The following is a 15,796-nucleotide window of genomic DNA, read 5'->3' as shown; positions in this document are numbered from 1 at the left end:
GTGACCACACTAATGACACCAAAAGCAAGTCTATGAACATCAGAGGCTTTAATGAATCAGGGGACAGGGTTGGCAGACAGTGAGGAAGCGGGGGAGGAGCTGTCAGCCGTTCCCGCTCTCTGCTTCAGGGGGATGATGCAGATACTGTTTTTGGCTTCTTTGATTCTCCACCACCGACCCAGCCTGTAAATGAGAAAAAGGTTCAGCTGCTGCCTGTCCTCACAGCAAGCTGTGTCCCCCCTCCTCATTTTGGGCAGGACACTAGATCAAGGTGCCCAGCCCTTAGAAGGAGTTAGGCCCTATGCCCTCCCCCCCCCCCGCTGGAGCTTTGTACCCATAACCCATGGGAGAGGGGACAGTACCGGTGCTCCTGCCCAAGGCCAGCCACCAGGAAGTCACCTGCTGCTGAGAACTTCAGGCTGTTGACGAAGCCAATCTGGATGGAATAGAACGTGCATGAGGACCAGGTAGCTCCAGAATGGCAACTTTACTCCTGCAGTCACTCAGCCCTCACCTGTGGCCTCCTGGAATGCCAGGTGTTGAGCCAACAGGACAGAGCCCAGCTCTTCAGCATCCCCAACCTCCCCCACCTGCCCTGTCCATACCATTGGAACATCAAACAGAGGCTCCAGTTTCCGAAATCCCTCGCCGCATTTCCACAGCCTCACGCTGGCACTGTGTGAGCCTGGCACAGAGAAACGGAGATGACCCCCTCCCCCACCATGCACCCTATTCTTAAGGGAGCAAGGCCCCATGCCCAGCTTCCCCTATCCACCACCTCAAAGCAACAGCGAAACCAAGGGTCTCACACCACAAAGCACCTGTGGCAACAAGGTCACTGTTGTGCAGGGCAGCCACCGCTGAGATCCAGTATGGCTGCTGCAGGCCGTGGGAGCCAAATGTGCCATGAGCCTGCTTCACTAGCGTCAGTGGCTTTTTCTTTGTCAGCCCCCACAGAGCGATGGACCTGCCCAGGGGGAGCAGGTGGTGAGGGAGGTGCAGGAGGTACTACCATGCCACATCCACTCCCAGCATGGCCCCGTCATGGCACTCACCCATCATCTGCACCTGACACCATGTGCTCCTCATTGATGAGCTGAATACAGTCAATAGAGCCCCTAAAAAGAGTGGTGTTTAGCACTGATTACGAGTTTTGGGACTCTACTGAAGGAAGGGAGATAAAGACCCATGCAGGCAAGAGCCCACCAGGGCGCCTGCCGGCTTAATACATGCACACGCTTCACTGCCAGCCCAACGGACCTGCTCACAGCCCCCATGAGCCACTGATTCACCCTGGACCTACTGGTGCCCGTAAAACACGAGCTGTGACTCCTCAGGGATCTTCCAGACCCGCACTGTGCCATCTCGTCCCCCTGATGTCACACAGCACTCCCGGCTCAGGCCATCTAGCCCTGTGACGATGTCCTGGTGCCCAAATCTGGAGGAGAGAAAAAAGAGCTGCCCTGAGTCACAGCTCTGCTCCCCTGCCTGTCTCTGTGCAGGGCTGCTGGTACATCCCAGACCAGGACGGTCCTGGAGTCCTCCAGCCAGCAGGCTGGCCAGATACAGTGTCCAAAGGGTTAGTGGTGTGCTCTCTTCATCTCCCGCTGCCTGACCAGGGTCTTACAGAGTTTCTACGTATGCATTCTCCGCCACGTTCCAGACCTTGACAGAGCGGTCGTGGGAAGCACTGTACAGCTGGTGTGTACCCTTCTGGAAGGACAGGCCCTGTGGAGGAACAAGAAGGCAGATAGACATATACACGGCCACAAATCTCCCTTTCTTTCCCCACCTGTCCCCAGGGATCACCGCAAGGCCAGGGGACGTCCCATAAACTGACTGCCCTGTTCAGAAGGGCCATGCATCCAAGCTACCCCTTTGGGGGCAACAAGAGGTTCAGAGAGCTCCAGAGACCCTAGGATGGGGCTGATGAGCAGTTACAGCTAGAGGTAGGTGCAGCAAACCCACCCCCATGGAAATGGGGGGAGAATACCAGTGCAGCCTTGTACGCTCTCAAATGAGTCCTTGAGCATTCCTTCCCCATTTTCCAGCTCCTGGTAGGTAGGAACCATAACCTACCCCCATGTAAGAGTCACCAGGGACAACACAGTTTCACATAGCTTTCTGACCCCAGAGGCATCCACAGCCAATGCCCACAGCCCCCACCACCTACTCACCGACACGGCATCACGATGACCAGTGAACTTGTACAGGTGTTTGCAGGTGGCTGCCTCCCAGATCATTATCAGTTTGTTCCTGTCTCCAGTTGCCTGATGGGAAGCAGGGGATGTCTGAAACCTTCCCCTTGGAGATTCCAGCCCTCCCCAGCAGTGGAGCACAACCGATGCTCCCATCCCACTTAGTCTCATCCTGGGAACATGCCACCAACTCTAGCAAGTTGCGAGGTGAGGGCTGTTTCAACCTAACAGGGTAAATCTGCAGCTGCAAAACTACCCTCCAGGGCCATGGGAAGAGATGCACTCCCAACATCCTGGTTGCCTTCATCAGAGAGAGGCTCCCAAGAGTGCAGGAAAGGGGCCAAGCAGTGCTGGGGACGATGCCTGGACCCAGCCGACAGCATGAGCCTCCTGTCGCCTTACCAGGTACTTGCTGTCTGATGAGATAGCCATGCAGAGGATGTGAGCTGTATGCCCCACCTGCTGCTCTTCAGTGCCTTTCTTCCTTCCAGGCACCACGCACAGCTTCTTCCCACTCTCCACCTCCCCTGCAGGAAAGGTAGCCTTTGTTAAATGACTGAAATTGCTGCCAATTCCCCCACAGGATAGTCTGGTATCTCCCCTTCCCCCTCCAAAGGATGAATAAACCTTGCACTACACCCTAGAAGGGGCAACTACAATGTTCCTGGACCTGCTAAGGGTCAAGCCCCAGAGTCATTGGTCCCCATGCTCCAGGATCACAGCACCTCCTGCGACAGCCAGACAACCTCAGTAAGACCCCGCAATCCTATTGTGGCAGGGTCTCTGCAGGGATTAAACGGGAAAAACTGATAGATTCAACCCCTGAAGAGGAAGGAACCAGACTTGCATTTAATGATGAAGCCATCCTTGGCAGCTGAAAAGATGAACCTGTCATCTGGAGAAATGACAAGGCAGGTGATGGGCAGCTGGTGCCCCCGCAACACTCGGATGCTCGCCAGATCTGGAGGCTGCACCTGAATGGAGAGAGCGGGCTGTGAACAGGTCCTCTCCCTGGTCTGGACCCCAAGTGCTTCCCCAAGCACAAGGGTGCCCAGGCATGTTGTGGCTTCAGAAAGGTCAGTATCCCCACACAGCAAAGGACTCCAAAACCACCTCCCCACCTTCCTCCAGTGCATAAGTCAAGCACTGCCAGTCCCTCCCAGGAAGGGAGAATGGCCCTTGTTGTTGCATTTGGCAGAGGTATGGGAAGCCCATGCATGATGACTATAGCAGAGTTGGGGCCGTGCCTCTGCCAGCACTGTCTGACCCCAACAGCTGCCCATGGTAGTGTTCCTCTGAAGGTAAATGGTATGGTGCACCCAAAGCAAAAGGGGCTCTCCCAAACCTGCCTACTTACATCTTTGGCAACTTGCCGCTGTAATCGGCCCTTCTGCTCAAGCTGGAAAAGAAAGATGAACCTCTGTGAGAAGGCCTCCAAAACACCTCTGATCTCCCCATCTGGGAGAGGAGACACTGCGTCCCTGGGGGCTGCTATCTCGAGGGAGAAGGGAAGGACCGGGAGGTGGGATCGAAGCTGTTCCCAGCCGATGGGGTGCACCAGGCCACAGCTCTCCTACTCACCACATCTTCCTTTAGGCGGTCGCCAATGAGATCCTCTGCGAAGGCCTCTTCCTCTGCTCTCTCCTCCTCTGTGCCGGACACCGTGATGTGAGCGCCCGGTTTGTATCTCTGCCACGTGCCAGGCTCAGCTCCTCACCCCACCAGGCCGGGGCCTCCCCTTACAGCGAGGATGCCGCCCTCCTCTGCGCCCCGCTGCGAGGACGCAGTGCCAGCAGCCGTGCCGGTGGGGGATAAGCCTGCAGGGCCCCCAACACCGCGCTGGAGACCCACTGATGGAAGGAGTGAGGGGCCCGAGCGAAAGAGCCTCTCCGGGCCGCGGCAGCCCCCGCGACTCACCGTGACGGCGCAGCTGCTCCAAATACAGCTTCGCGAGCCGCAGTTTCTTCTCTTGCGGGGTCTCCTCCACCTCCTCCTCCTCCTCCGCTGCCGCCGCCTCCGGCCGCCGCCCGCCCGCCGCCGGGCTGCAGGGAGCCACGTGAGCGCCGCTACCAGCAGCTGTGGCAGCGCGGCCACCTCGGCCCCACCGCCCTTACCTCTCCCCCTCGGAGTCGCTGGAGACCTCCTCGTTGCGGTGCCAGCCGGCTGCCGGACGCGCCTTGCTCTCCCCGCCCAACGCCTGCACAACACGCCCGCTCGCTCAGCGGGGGAACGTGGCGGCCACGAGAGGCTTCCCCCGCCCCGCCTGCGCCATGGGCCCTCCGCAACTCCTCACCGCAGCCCGCTGTCGCCGCGGCGACGGCCGCCGCCGCCGCCGCCCTGCCACGGCCACGAACGCGCCGCGCGGCGCTTTCCTCTTCCTGCCGCCCGCCGCCGCCGCCGCCATCTTGCTGCCGCACGTGTCGCCTCGCATCGGCCCCGCCCCGGCCTCGCCGGCGTTAGCGGCGGCCGCTGGCCCCGCCCCCACAGCGCGGGGCTGCCCCGCCGCCCGCCTCCCATTGGCGGGCCGCGCTGTCCTTCGGACAGCGACGTCCTTCCGGCAGAGGCGGGGCGGAAGGGGGGTGGTGCCGCCATTTTCTGTTTTGCTGGGGCGCGGGTGCTGCTGTTGTCGGCCGGTGTCGCTGTGGCTGTGCACMCCCCCCCCCCCCGCCGTCTTCCTCCCTCTTTCCCGTTCCTCTTGTCCTCGGTTCTAGTGCCTGTCGGCTCTTCCCTACTGGCCTCCACCCCCCTGGGCTCTCTTATCCACTTCATTTCCATCTGTTAGAGCTTAGTTCCTGTTTCTACCCTCCGTCTACCGCRTTCGCTCTGATCACCTCCATTTTGTATCCTTTGCTTGTTCATGCTGGTGTCCTCTGTTTACCACTATGTTACCTCCACTTCCAGCCATCCTTCTCCATGTGGAAAGGGAGCAGGGTGTGCATGGAGCACATGAGCAGAATGGCAGGCAGATGAGGGAGGATATACCAGCTCAGTGTGCATAGTGGGAAATGGGAGCTGCAGCTTGCGGGAGGAAGAGAGGGGATAAGAGTATGCAAAAAGGGGCACAGAAGGAGCAAGTTTGCACTATCTACGGGCATTCAATGCACCACTGTGAACCAGGATAGGGGTTGGGGGGGCTCTTGGCCATAAGGATAGGCTTTTGGGAAAGCAAAAAGATCTTTTTGCAAATAGATTACTGGGGTGTTACTCTTTAAACTTGGCTTGGGTGTTTTGAAATTCTCCATTGAATCCTGGCTCATCTGTTTTTGCTTTTGGGGTTTTACAGGGGAGAAAACTCCCACTGAAACATTGGAGAAGAAGGATACTTGAAGGAGAAAAATCGCTAAGTATCACCTGAAAGATGTAAATCTCTGGGTAAATAACATATTACTTTGAAGGGGGGCAGTCAGATATCATCCTGCTGTTACAGGTGGCTTTTAAATTAGTGTTGCTGGGAGTGTGGTGCTTGTGGAGAATGGGAGTCCCTGGTGCCTGCACAAGTCTTGGGGCTCTCTTGCACTGATGGCTGGGCATGCAGACTCTGTTTGGCTCTGCATCAAAGCCCCAGGTCCAAGCTGCCAACCTGGAGCATGTGGCTAAGGCAGGGGTTTGCTGCCTGGGGAGTGTGAGTTTTCCCTCTACCAGTGTCAGTCCAGTCTTGGTAGAGAAATGTCAAATTCTCTCCCAGCTGTTTATTTTATTTTATTTTATTTTATTTTTGTGTACATGTTCCCTTACCCTTCCTGACGGAACTCAAACGTAACAAGAAAGTGTACAAGAGGTGAAAGCAGGGACAGTTGATCCAGCAAGAATATAGAGACAGTGTCTGAGCGTGTGGGGATGGGGTTAGGAAAGCCGAAGCCCATCTGGAGTTGAGTATGGCAATGGACGTGAAAGGGAATGTGAAGGACTTCAAACGGAAGACTTAGGAAAATGTGGGCCTGCTGCTGAATGGGGCAGGGAATGGGGTGAGAAGGGACACGGAAAAGGCTGAGGTGCTGAAGGGTTTCTTCCCTCAGTCTTTACTAGTCAGATGGGCCTTCAGGAATCTCAGAGGGCTGAGACCAGTGGGAAAGTCTGGAGTAAGGCCAGCTTATCGTTGGTGGAGAAGGATCAGGTTAGGGAACTTTCTAACAAACTAGACATTGGTGGATGAAGGGAAGAGTAGTGGTTGTTGTTTGTCTTGACTTTAGTAACAATTTGAACACCATCTTATATMACATCCTCATAGACAAGCTGATGAAGTACTGGCTAGATAAGTGGGCAGTGAAGCAGACTGAAAACTAGCTGAAGTGCCTGGCTCAGAAGGTGGTGATCAGAGGCACAAAGTCACTAGAGGTTTATTCCAGAGGTTGATACTGTAGCCAATACTGTTTTAACCTCTTCATTAATGACCTGAATGATGGAACAGAGGGCACCGTCAGCAAGTTTGCAGATGATACAAAAATGGGAGGAGTGATTGATACATGGAGTGGCTGTGCCGCTATTCAGAGGGACCACAGTCCCTGAGAGAAGGGACCAGGACATGAACAGGGATAGGAGCCAGCTCCAGCTGAGAATCCAGCTGGCTGGGGAAGTCTGTGGTGACTGAGATCTGGCCAGGAAGCCAGCCTGTGGGCAAGGGTCCAGGTCTGGAACATGGGGCCTAGGGCCAGGCTCAAATATTGCTGCGAGGCAGTTGAACCTGGAGCTCAGATTCCTGTCCAAAATCTGGGTTCTGTTATCCGGTGTGCAAGCAACCAAGAGACACACAGGGTCGACATATTTGTTTATTTCATTTCTGTGCAGAGATGGGTGCTAGGTGGTAAATCCACAAAGCTAGCACACCTTCTCCCCCTCGCATTCTTGATTTATACACACTTTTCAGGGAGTACTTGATACAAATCTTTCTATTGGTTGCAGTTTCATTACATCAGGTAATTGCTCTGCGCTTGTGCTTTCACATTCCTGTTAATTAGCACAGGAAGCGGAGAAGAGGCGGTAACATCATTATCACATCATTTCGATCTTATTATTCATTTAGGGGTGTGTAGTTTAATATGTTAATAAGCCTTAATGAACCTAAGGTCACTTCTGGGTTATTCTGCTGTTTTTTTGTCTTGCCTACCTCTCACATTCTTCAAAGTGCTGTGGTTTCATCAAGATTATTTGGCTGGAGCTGGTTATCCTTTGCAGTACTGTTTTTCTCTCTCCCTTGTTCTTGAGTCTTGTTAACTATTTGCAAGGTTTTTCTCACAGTATTGCTCCAACAATTCCCCCCTTTGAGACTTGATAATRTCACTTACCTAGCAAGTCTCATTTAAACAACTTCAGTTGTTCTCATATGGATGTTAAGTTAGTTCTAAGTATTTCTCATGACACAGGTAATCCGGGAGATTTGGGGAATAGATAAGCAGTAATCTGAGTCATTTTTTCTGAAGGCATGTATAAGCTACAAAACCAGGTTACTTTTACCAATGGGCATGCATAACAAAAATAAGTGTCTTCATTTTCCATCTTAACTCTATAGCAAGGATTAAATAAATCAATATTCTTATAAAGCAGTTCTCTCTGTTATTAACAATAGTATCAGAATGCAAAATAACAGCTAATAACACTGAAGAGCGCACTAATTCAATGTAAACTACAATTTCCCAAGTACARTTCATCAATTTTGCAACTTCTGTATTCTTATCTCGAGAGGCTCTATGGGTGTGGCAGTCCATAAGTTACTCAAAGGTGCCTTCTTTATTCAGGAATACTGGGTCCAGGAGCTTATTCCCTCCACCTTTACTGCAGTATGAGTTGTCAGAAGCACYAGGTAAGGTCCTTTCCACTTTTCTCTTAGTGGTTCTTCTTTCCATGTGTGAATATAAACTAGATCCCCAGGCCTGAAGTCATGCACAGGGGAGTTCAATGGAAGGGGAGGGGGCATGTTGATGAAGGTACCTTCCTGCCATTGGACTAGTTCTTTGGCCTAGATCTCACCAAACAGGGTAGGACTGTTCTTGAATCCTTGAGGAAGAATTGTCCAGCATAACTGCTCCTTCCTCCTCCTAGTGGGACTTTCCCTTCAAAAGCGTAAATTGTCTGGCTTTGTTGTTTTGGCTTTGTCGAGGCCCAGACCAAGGGAATTACTGCATCCAATACACTTGAAGGGATACTAGTACTGTTATCCTCTGAAGTTGATTCCATCAAAAGGCAGATTTGTGCTCTCCATGCTGGTTCTGGAGCGATGTGGTGCTGCACAGAACTCTTGGAAAAGGTCACCTGCACATTCAATTTGCATAGTAAATCCCATTCTAATAAAGGGAGGGGAAACTCTGGCATATAGAGAAACTCATGAGTCAATTTAGTACCTCCAATTGTACACTCCATTGGTTGCAAAAATGGCCTCAAACTTTTCCTCCCTGTACTAGCCCCAACAATGGTGGTAGTAGTCTTACTTAAGGGTCCTTTACAACTAGTTACCACTGAATGAGTGGCTCGACTATCTAATAAAAAGTCTATAGTTTCATTCTCCAGCTTTACTGGAACGAGGGGATCAACTGGGGAAATTCTGACTTTCTTCCCCGGTCCACTTCATTCCATATTTGACCCCTCTAACATAATTAGGTTGTTGTTTACTGGGCTCTGTAGCTTTGATATCCTTCTTTGGTTTGGACATCGATTTTTCCAGTGCCCTTCGGGTCTACAAATTGCACACTGATTTGGACCCAAAAGGGGCCTAGTGAGGCCTCCTCCTGGCCTCCCTCCCCTTCCACCTCTTCCTTCTCTATTACCTCTTCCACTTCCTCTGCCCCTACCTTGGAATTAATCTCCCTGAACAGCTGCCAAGATAGAGGCCTGTAGTTTCACTCGATTTTGTGTTTCTCTTTTCATCTTGGTTATTATATACCTTATATGCTCTTTCTATCAGCTGTGAAATAGACGTTCCCCCAGCTCCATCTACCTTCTGTAGCTTCTTTCTAATATCCTGAGCTGACTGGCCAATGAATAGCATATTAAATGGTCTTTGATTCATTTCCTCATTCGGATCCAGGTCTGTCCATTTTCTGGCTGTCTCGCATAATCTTTCATAAAAGGCTGAGGGATTTTCTTCAGGCCCTTGCTTTAATTCATACAACTTTGATACGTTCTTTGGTTTTGGAACCCCATATTGAACCATGTAGAGAATTAGCTGTTGATACTGCCTCAATAGCTCCCTACCCTCCCTCCTATTTGGATCCCACTCTGGATCTGTTAATACAACTTAAACAACATCCATTCCCTTAAACAGTATTAATTATAATACAGTATTACAGTTCAAGGTCACATTTTCTGGCCATTGCTCGTCACGTTCCAAATTATACATTCCAACTTACGCATATTAATAACAGTATCTTCTCCAAAAATATCCTAATGTTTCAAAATACAACCCCCCCCACCCCCAGGAGGGCTACAAGGAAGAATCATAGATTGACTTGATCCCATGTTAATTACATAGAAATACCAACCTTATTACCTAGAAATACCTCTATACCTCTACCTTTGTGCACACTCAGCTCTGACCCCTCTGGTCAATTTAAGGCAACTCTTGCCAAGCGCCTACGTGTGATATAATCCAACATGATCCTCCAYGGAAGTAGGTAAATTTTATACTCACCAATCCAAAGATTCACCCCCCTTTCACCGTGGCACAAATATTTCTCTTTGGCATTGCACCTTTGAATCTGTTGTGGTCCTGACTTTGGAGGGAGGTCAGAGGACTCCCTGATTAACAGGTTGGTGTGTGCTGGAGCTCGATTCAATCCAGTCTGCTGTCAGGGATGGCAAGACGATCTGGGCAAGGCCTTCGGGCAAGTCCCAGCAGAGTTGCCATCTTGTTGTCCAAAATCTGGATTCTATTACCTGGTGTGCAAGCAACCAACAACGCTAGCACATGTCTCTGTGCAGAAATGAAATAAACAAATATCTCGACCCTGTGTGTCCATTGGTTGCTTGCACACCAGGTAACAGAACCCAGATTTTGGACAAGATGGGGCCCAAACACTAGAGCCTAAGCTGAAAGCAGTTCTGGGGCCTGGGGATTGGGCCTGGCTGTGGCCCTCCACAACACTGGGATTCTCTCCCCATAGTTGACAACTGGAAGGAGACGCCYTCAACTGGGCTGTCTCTAAGTTGGCCTTGAGCCCTGGCATGCAGACCTCTAGGAATGGGAATGCTCTCAGGGCTCTTATAATTCTGTGAAGTGTCGCTTTGTGTGTTGTGGTGTTTTGGGGAACACCAGCAATGGTTGTTGCCAGCAGACCCTGCAGTGAGGTGAGCTCAGTAGTGTGCTGAGAGTGGTAAAGCTGATGATACTTGAGCATTCAAGTGGACTGCACTGATACATACCGGCCCAACTGACAAGTGCTCCATGCAGTTACATGGGAACTGTCTGTATATTGGTGCTCCATGTCTGCATGGCTAAGAAGACTCTGTTGAAGCTAGGATGCATTTGTCTTGACTGCTGTGTGTTAGATACTTGCATAATCATCCTGCAGGATTTCAAGAGGTTTTGGTAAATGACAGTGGGAAAGGGGAAATCTGAATAAAAGCAAAGAGAAGTGCCAGGAACTTCAGAAGGGGAGAACAGTATGAGCAAGGATGGCAGTAAGGAAGTGGCACTGCATCAACAGGCAGTGAGACAGGTGTCAGAGCTGAAGGAAGTTGTTGCCGGTGGGCATGAGGCTCCAAAGGAACAAGCTGAAAACCTGAGCTCATCACCTGGAAAAAGCCACATTTCCTCAGAAGAACAGGACAGAAAGCTCCAAGAAGGCACCTAGCAAGTGGGAGGAGCATGAATCTTGCCAGCTGTGGAGGCTGGAACAGCAACAATTACAGAATAAGCATGGCTGATTTTCCTCTAGAGGGCATGGAGGAGCCAGCCGCCTGGAAGTTCTGCTGAAGAGGCTCCAGAAACAATATAATAGAGAAAACTACAGCAGAGGACAGTGTCCTTCCAAGAAACAGAGTGGAAGGGAAAGGCCCTGCACGAGGAAAAAGCATTTCAGACATGCCAGTGTCCCAGGAAATCTATGGAAGGTGTGTGGATCATTGTCTTCCACATCTACTAGAATAAGGGAAGCTCCCGAGTTAGGTGGGCTATTTTTTCAGAACAGATTTCTGTACTACTGAAAACCAGTGGAGCCTTCATGACAGTCTGTGCATTTGCTGATTGGAGGGAAAAAAAACAAAGTTTCTGGGCCTTGGGCACAGGCAGTTTGGGAACTTTGTTTATGCCAAGTGAATCCCAGGGACTCTCCGTCTCTGAGGGAGGGAGGCCATGCTGCTGGCCAGGCCAGTGTGTGCAGTCTCTCCTGCCACCCAAATGCCATTCCCAGCATGGCAGGCAATTTTCTGGCTGCAGCTAGAGTGTCGTCGTGGCCTTGCAGCTCCTGGCCTCAGCCACGCCAGCTGAGTCCTGCGCAGACAAGGGGACTGCCCTGTGCCCTTCCTCGGGCACGGAGTGGCAGAAGCAGTCCTCAGCTTTCAACACAGACTCTTAAAACCCTTGGTTATACTTTCTTCCCCAGAACTTCCATATAAGTCTCGACTTGGCTCTTCTCCTTGTTTCTTGTATCTCTTGGTGGTACGGTTCAGGTCAAATGAGTCTGTTTGGCTTTACTCTTACAGTCCTCTTGTCACTGTCTCCATGATTATAGTCTGGTTGAGTCCAGCTGAGGGGCCTCAAGGCCTAGCTGTTCTTTTACAATTTTAGTTATCCACAACACCGGAGGTGTGGATACGAGATGTGACTGAAAGGCTGCCAAGGCTTGTCCGCTCATCAGACTACTACCCTCTGCTGCTCTTTCATGTGGGTGCTAATGATATCAGGAGCAAGCTGGAAACAATCAAACAAGACTTCAGGGCTTTGGGCATGGTGGCCAAGGGTCTGGGAGCCCAGGTGGTCTTCTCGTAGGTCCTGCCGATTAGGGGGAGGGATGGGAGGAGGAGTAGACAAAATTTTCCAAACTAACAACTGGTTGCGCTGCTGGTGTTGGCAACGGGATTTTGATTTCTATGATCATGGGGCACTGTTTGAAGATCAGCAGCTGGTGGGGAGAGATGGGATTCACCTCACCAAGCAGGGCACATGTGTCTTTGCCAACAGGTTGGCCAGCGTGCTAAAGAGGGCTTTAAACTAGGTTGGAAGGGGGAAGGGGAGAGTCATAGACAGAGGGTGGCCAACACAGCTAGGCACAARCAGTCCAGGAGTCTCCTGCAGTGTATTGATGATAACTTCTTGACATAGGTGCTGGAGGAGCCAGCCAGGAAGGGTGTCCTGCTGGACCTTCTCCTAACCAACAGAGAGGGRCTGGTTTGAGACGTGAAGGCTGGGGGCAGCCTTGGCTGCAGGGACCATGAGACAGATGGTGGAGTTCAGGATCCTGCAGGAAACAAGTAAGGCAACAAGCAGGATTGCAACCCTGGACTTCAGGAGAGCAGACTTTGGGCTCTTCAGAGACCTACTTGGAGGAATCTCGTGGGTTAAGGCCCTAGAAGGAAGGGGGCTCCAGGAGTGCTGGCTAGTATTCGAGCACCACTTCCTCCAAGCTCAAAAGCAGTGCATCCCAAGGAGAAAGAAGTCCAGCAAAGGGGGCAGAGGACCTGCATGGATGAGCAGGGAGCTTCTGGCCAAACTCAGACACAAGAGGAAAGTACACAGAATGTGGAAGAGGGGACAGKCTACTTGGGAGAATTATAGGAATGCAATCAAGAGTATGTAGAGATGTGGCGAGGAAGGCTAAGGCGCATTTGGAATTGAGTCCGGCAAGGGATGTTAAGGACAACAGGAAGGGCTTCTTCAAATACATCAGCAGCAAGAGGAGGACTGGGGAAAATGTGGGTCYGCTACTGAATGGGGCAGGRGSSCTGGWGAYRAAGGCTACAGAGAAGGCAGAATTACTGAATGCCTTCTTTGCTTCAGTCTTCCAAGGGCAGCCCTCAAGAATCCCAGAGCATGGAGACCACAGAGAAAGTCTGGAGAAAGGAAGACTTTCCTTTGGTTGAGGAGGATAGGATTAGAGATCTGGGCAAACTTGACATTCACAGATCCATGGGCCTGGATGGGATGCAGCCACAGGTACTGAGGGAGATGGCGGATGTTGTTGCCAGGCCWCTCTCCATCATCTTTGAAAGGTCCTGGAGAACTGGAGAGGTGCCCAAGGACTGGAAGAMAGCCAGTGTCACTCCAGTCTTCCAAAAGGRCARGARGRAGGACCCAGGCAACTAYAGGCTGGTCAGCCTCACCTGCATCCCAGGAAAGGTGATGGAACACCTCATTCTGGATGTCATCTCCAAGCATATGGAGGATAAGAAGGTGATCAGGAGTAGCCAGCATGGACTCATCAAGGGGAAATCCTGATTAACCAATCTGATAGCCTTCTACGAAGGAATGACTAGCTGGGTAGATGAGGGGAGAGCAGTGGACGTTGTGTACCTTGACTTCAGCAAGGCTTTTGAAGCTGTCTCTCCCATAACATCCTCAGAGGTAAGCTCAGAAGGTGTGGGTTAGACAAGTGGACAGTGAGGTGGCTTGAGAACTGGCAGAATGGCAGAGCTCAGAGGGTTGTCGTCATGGGCATGGAGTCCAGTTGGAGGCCTGTGGCTAGTGGAGTCCCCCAAGGCTCAGTACTGGCTCCCATGCTGTTCAGCTTCTTCATCAACGACCTAGATGAGGGGATGGAGTGCCTCCTCAGCAAGTGTGCTGATGATAGCAAGCTGTGAGGAGTGGCTGATACAGCTGAGGGCTGTGCTGCCATTCAGAGAGACCTGGCCAGGCTGAAGAGCTGGGCGGAGAGGARCCTCCTGAGGTTCAACAAGGGCACGTGCAGGGTCCTGCACCTAGGGAGAAATAACCCTAGGCACCAGTACAAGCTGGGGGCTGAGCTGCTGGAAAGCAGCTCTGCAGAGGAGGACCTGGGAGTGCTGGTGGATGACAAACTGACTATGAGCCAGCCATGTGCCCTTGTGGCCAGGAAGGCCAGTGGTATCCTGGGGTGCATTAGGAAGAGTGTTGCCAGCAGGTCACCGGAGGTGATCCTGCCCCTCAGCCCTGGGGAGGCCTCATTTTGAGTACTGTCCAGTTCTGGGCTCCCCAGTACAGGAGAGACATGGAGCTACTGGAGAGAGTCCAGCATAGTGCTACAAAGATGATCAGAGGGCTGGAGCATCTGCCCTGTGAGGAATGGCTGTGAGAGGTGGGCCTCTTTAGCCTTGGGAAGAGAAGACTGAGGGAGGATGTTATCAATGTGTATAAGTACCTGAAGGGAGGGTGTCAAGAGGATAGAGCTAAAGGAGGAATGTCTTCCCTSTGAGAGTGACAGAGCACTGGAACAGGTTGCCCAGAGAGGTTGTGGAGTCTCCTTCTCTGGAGACATTCAAGGTCCGCCTGGATGCAACCCTGTCTAACATGCTGTAGGTGACCCTGCTTGAGCAGGAAGGTTGGACTAGATGAGCTCCAGAGGTCCTTTCCAACCTTACCGATTCTATGATTCTATGAAAAAGCACACTTGGGAAGACTTTTGCCTGTGCTGGCCATCGTGTTGACATTGGGCAGCTCCCCAATACCCAAGTATTTCTGCAGAGAGCTCCCTTGAAGCTGTGGCTCATGGGGCAGGGGCCTCACGGAGGCTAGTCGGCGATGTGGAGTCCGGGGCAGCACTGAGGGCATGCAGCCCACTTGGGAGCTCGTTGCAGGCTTTGGGGGGCATTTTGGGGCTTGAGGCTGTTGCTGGGTTTGGGGGGATGCTGCCAGGTGTATGGGGTGCCAGAGCYGGTCAGTGCCATGAGCACTTGTGCTTCATGCGGTGCTGTTTTCTGACCTGAGGGTGTGAGCTTTGCAGCTGAGCTGTTTGCCTGCTGGGTTCATCACCCTCGCCCTTGGGAGAGCTGGAGGGCTTGGGCGGTGTCGGGAGTTGCTGGCCAAAACGGTGTTTGCTGGGCCAGCTTCTGGCCCTTGTTGCTTGCCTTGTCTTGGCTCACTTTAACAGCTGGCTGGGCCTGTGCTGTTTATTCTGCCCTTGTGCTGGAAGCTGCTGCCCTTGGTCAAGGGAAGGGGGTTGARCTCATGGCCAAGCTCAGAGTCGGGCATGTTTGCTGGAACTGTGTCCAGGGCTTGAGGGAAAGGCTGGGCCTCGTGGGTAGCCCAGCCCTTAGCACGGCAGCGRTGCTGGTGCGTGCCAGCAGTTGGCAGCCACCTGGGGTGTCTGCAGCCTGAAGTACCACACTACAGAGCAGTGTGGCAATAGTGGTAAGGAGTGAAATGACACTGCCGACCCTCTCCACTCTGCTCGAGCTCTHGTGGGACTGTAGTGATAAGAAGTAAAACCCAAGACAATCACGAAGGAGCAAAGGGTCATGAGTGGCTGAAAGGCAATTAGGCTTGTGACTGGTTTCAACTGCTGCTGCCAGGGAAGAACAACGAGGGACCCGTAGAAAGAAGATGAAGGCCATCCTGTGTGGTTTGGAGCTGGCTGCGCAGAGCTGGCCTGACCACAGGAGCCCCAGCCACTGTGAAGGGGATACCTGCACCGTGGTTGCTCTGTGACAGATGAGGCATTGAGGGGGTGGAATTTGCAAGACAGCTGCCTAGTGGC

The 15,796-nt window shown here is 52.2% G+C and overlaps 1 protein-coding gene across 1 annotated transcript; it reads right to left on the bottom strand.

Moving 5' to 3' along the window:
* Positions 1-31: 31 nt before the first annotated feature.
* RRP9 (ribosomal RNA processing 9, U3 small nucleolar RNA binding protein) lies at positions 32-4,653 on the bottom strand. Its single transcript, XM_085316391.1, has 15 exons — positions 4,492-4,653; positions 4,313-4,395; positions 4,116-4,240; positions 3,780-3,847; positions 3,556-3,597; positions 3,046-3,172; positions 2,601-2,725; positions 2,178-2,270; positions 1,628-1,728; positions 1,304-1,438; positions 1,056-1,118; positions 822-967; positions 606-685; positions 363-436; positions 32-183 (listed from the first exon to the last, which is right to left on the bottom strand). The coding sequence occupies exons 1-15, from the start codon at positions 4,627-4,629 to the stop codon at positions 57-59; spliced, it is 1,527 nt and encodes a 508-aa protein (XP_085172517.1). The 5' UTR covers positions 4,630-4,653; the 3' UTR covers positions 32-56.
* Between the last annotated feature and the right edge of the window lie 11,143 nt (positions 4,654-15,796).

This window comes from Rhea americana, unplaced genomic scaffold (genome assembly GCF_003343005.1).
Source record: "Rhea americana isolate MKP2758 unplaced genomic scaffold, rheAme1 scaffold_469, whole genome shotgun sequence".
Lineage (NCBI taxonomy): Eukaryota > Metazoa > Chordata > Aves > Rheiformes > Rheidae > Rhea > Rhea americana.
The sequence above is the reverse complement of the archived record's forward strand: the minus strand, read 5'-3'. Positions and strand labels throughout refer to the sequence as shown.

Coding starts and splice junctions, on each gene's coding strand:
- RRP9 (XM_085316391.1), bottom strand. CDS start 4,629: ATGCGAGGCGACACGTGCGGCAGCAAGATGGCGGCGGCGGCGGCGGGC. Junction 3,598..3,779: donor ACCGCCTAAAGGAAGATGTG/GTGAGTAGGAGA, acceptor TTTCTTTTCCAG/CTTGAGCAGAAGGGCCGATT. Junction 437..605: donor CTCTGTTTGATGTTCCAATG/GTATGGACAGGG, acceptor TATTCCATCCAG/ATTGGCTTCGTCAACAGCCT.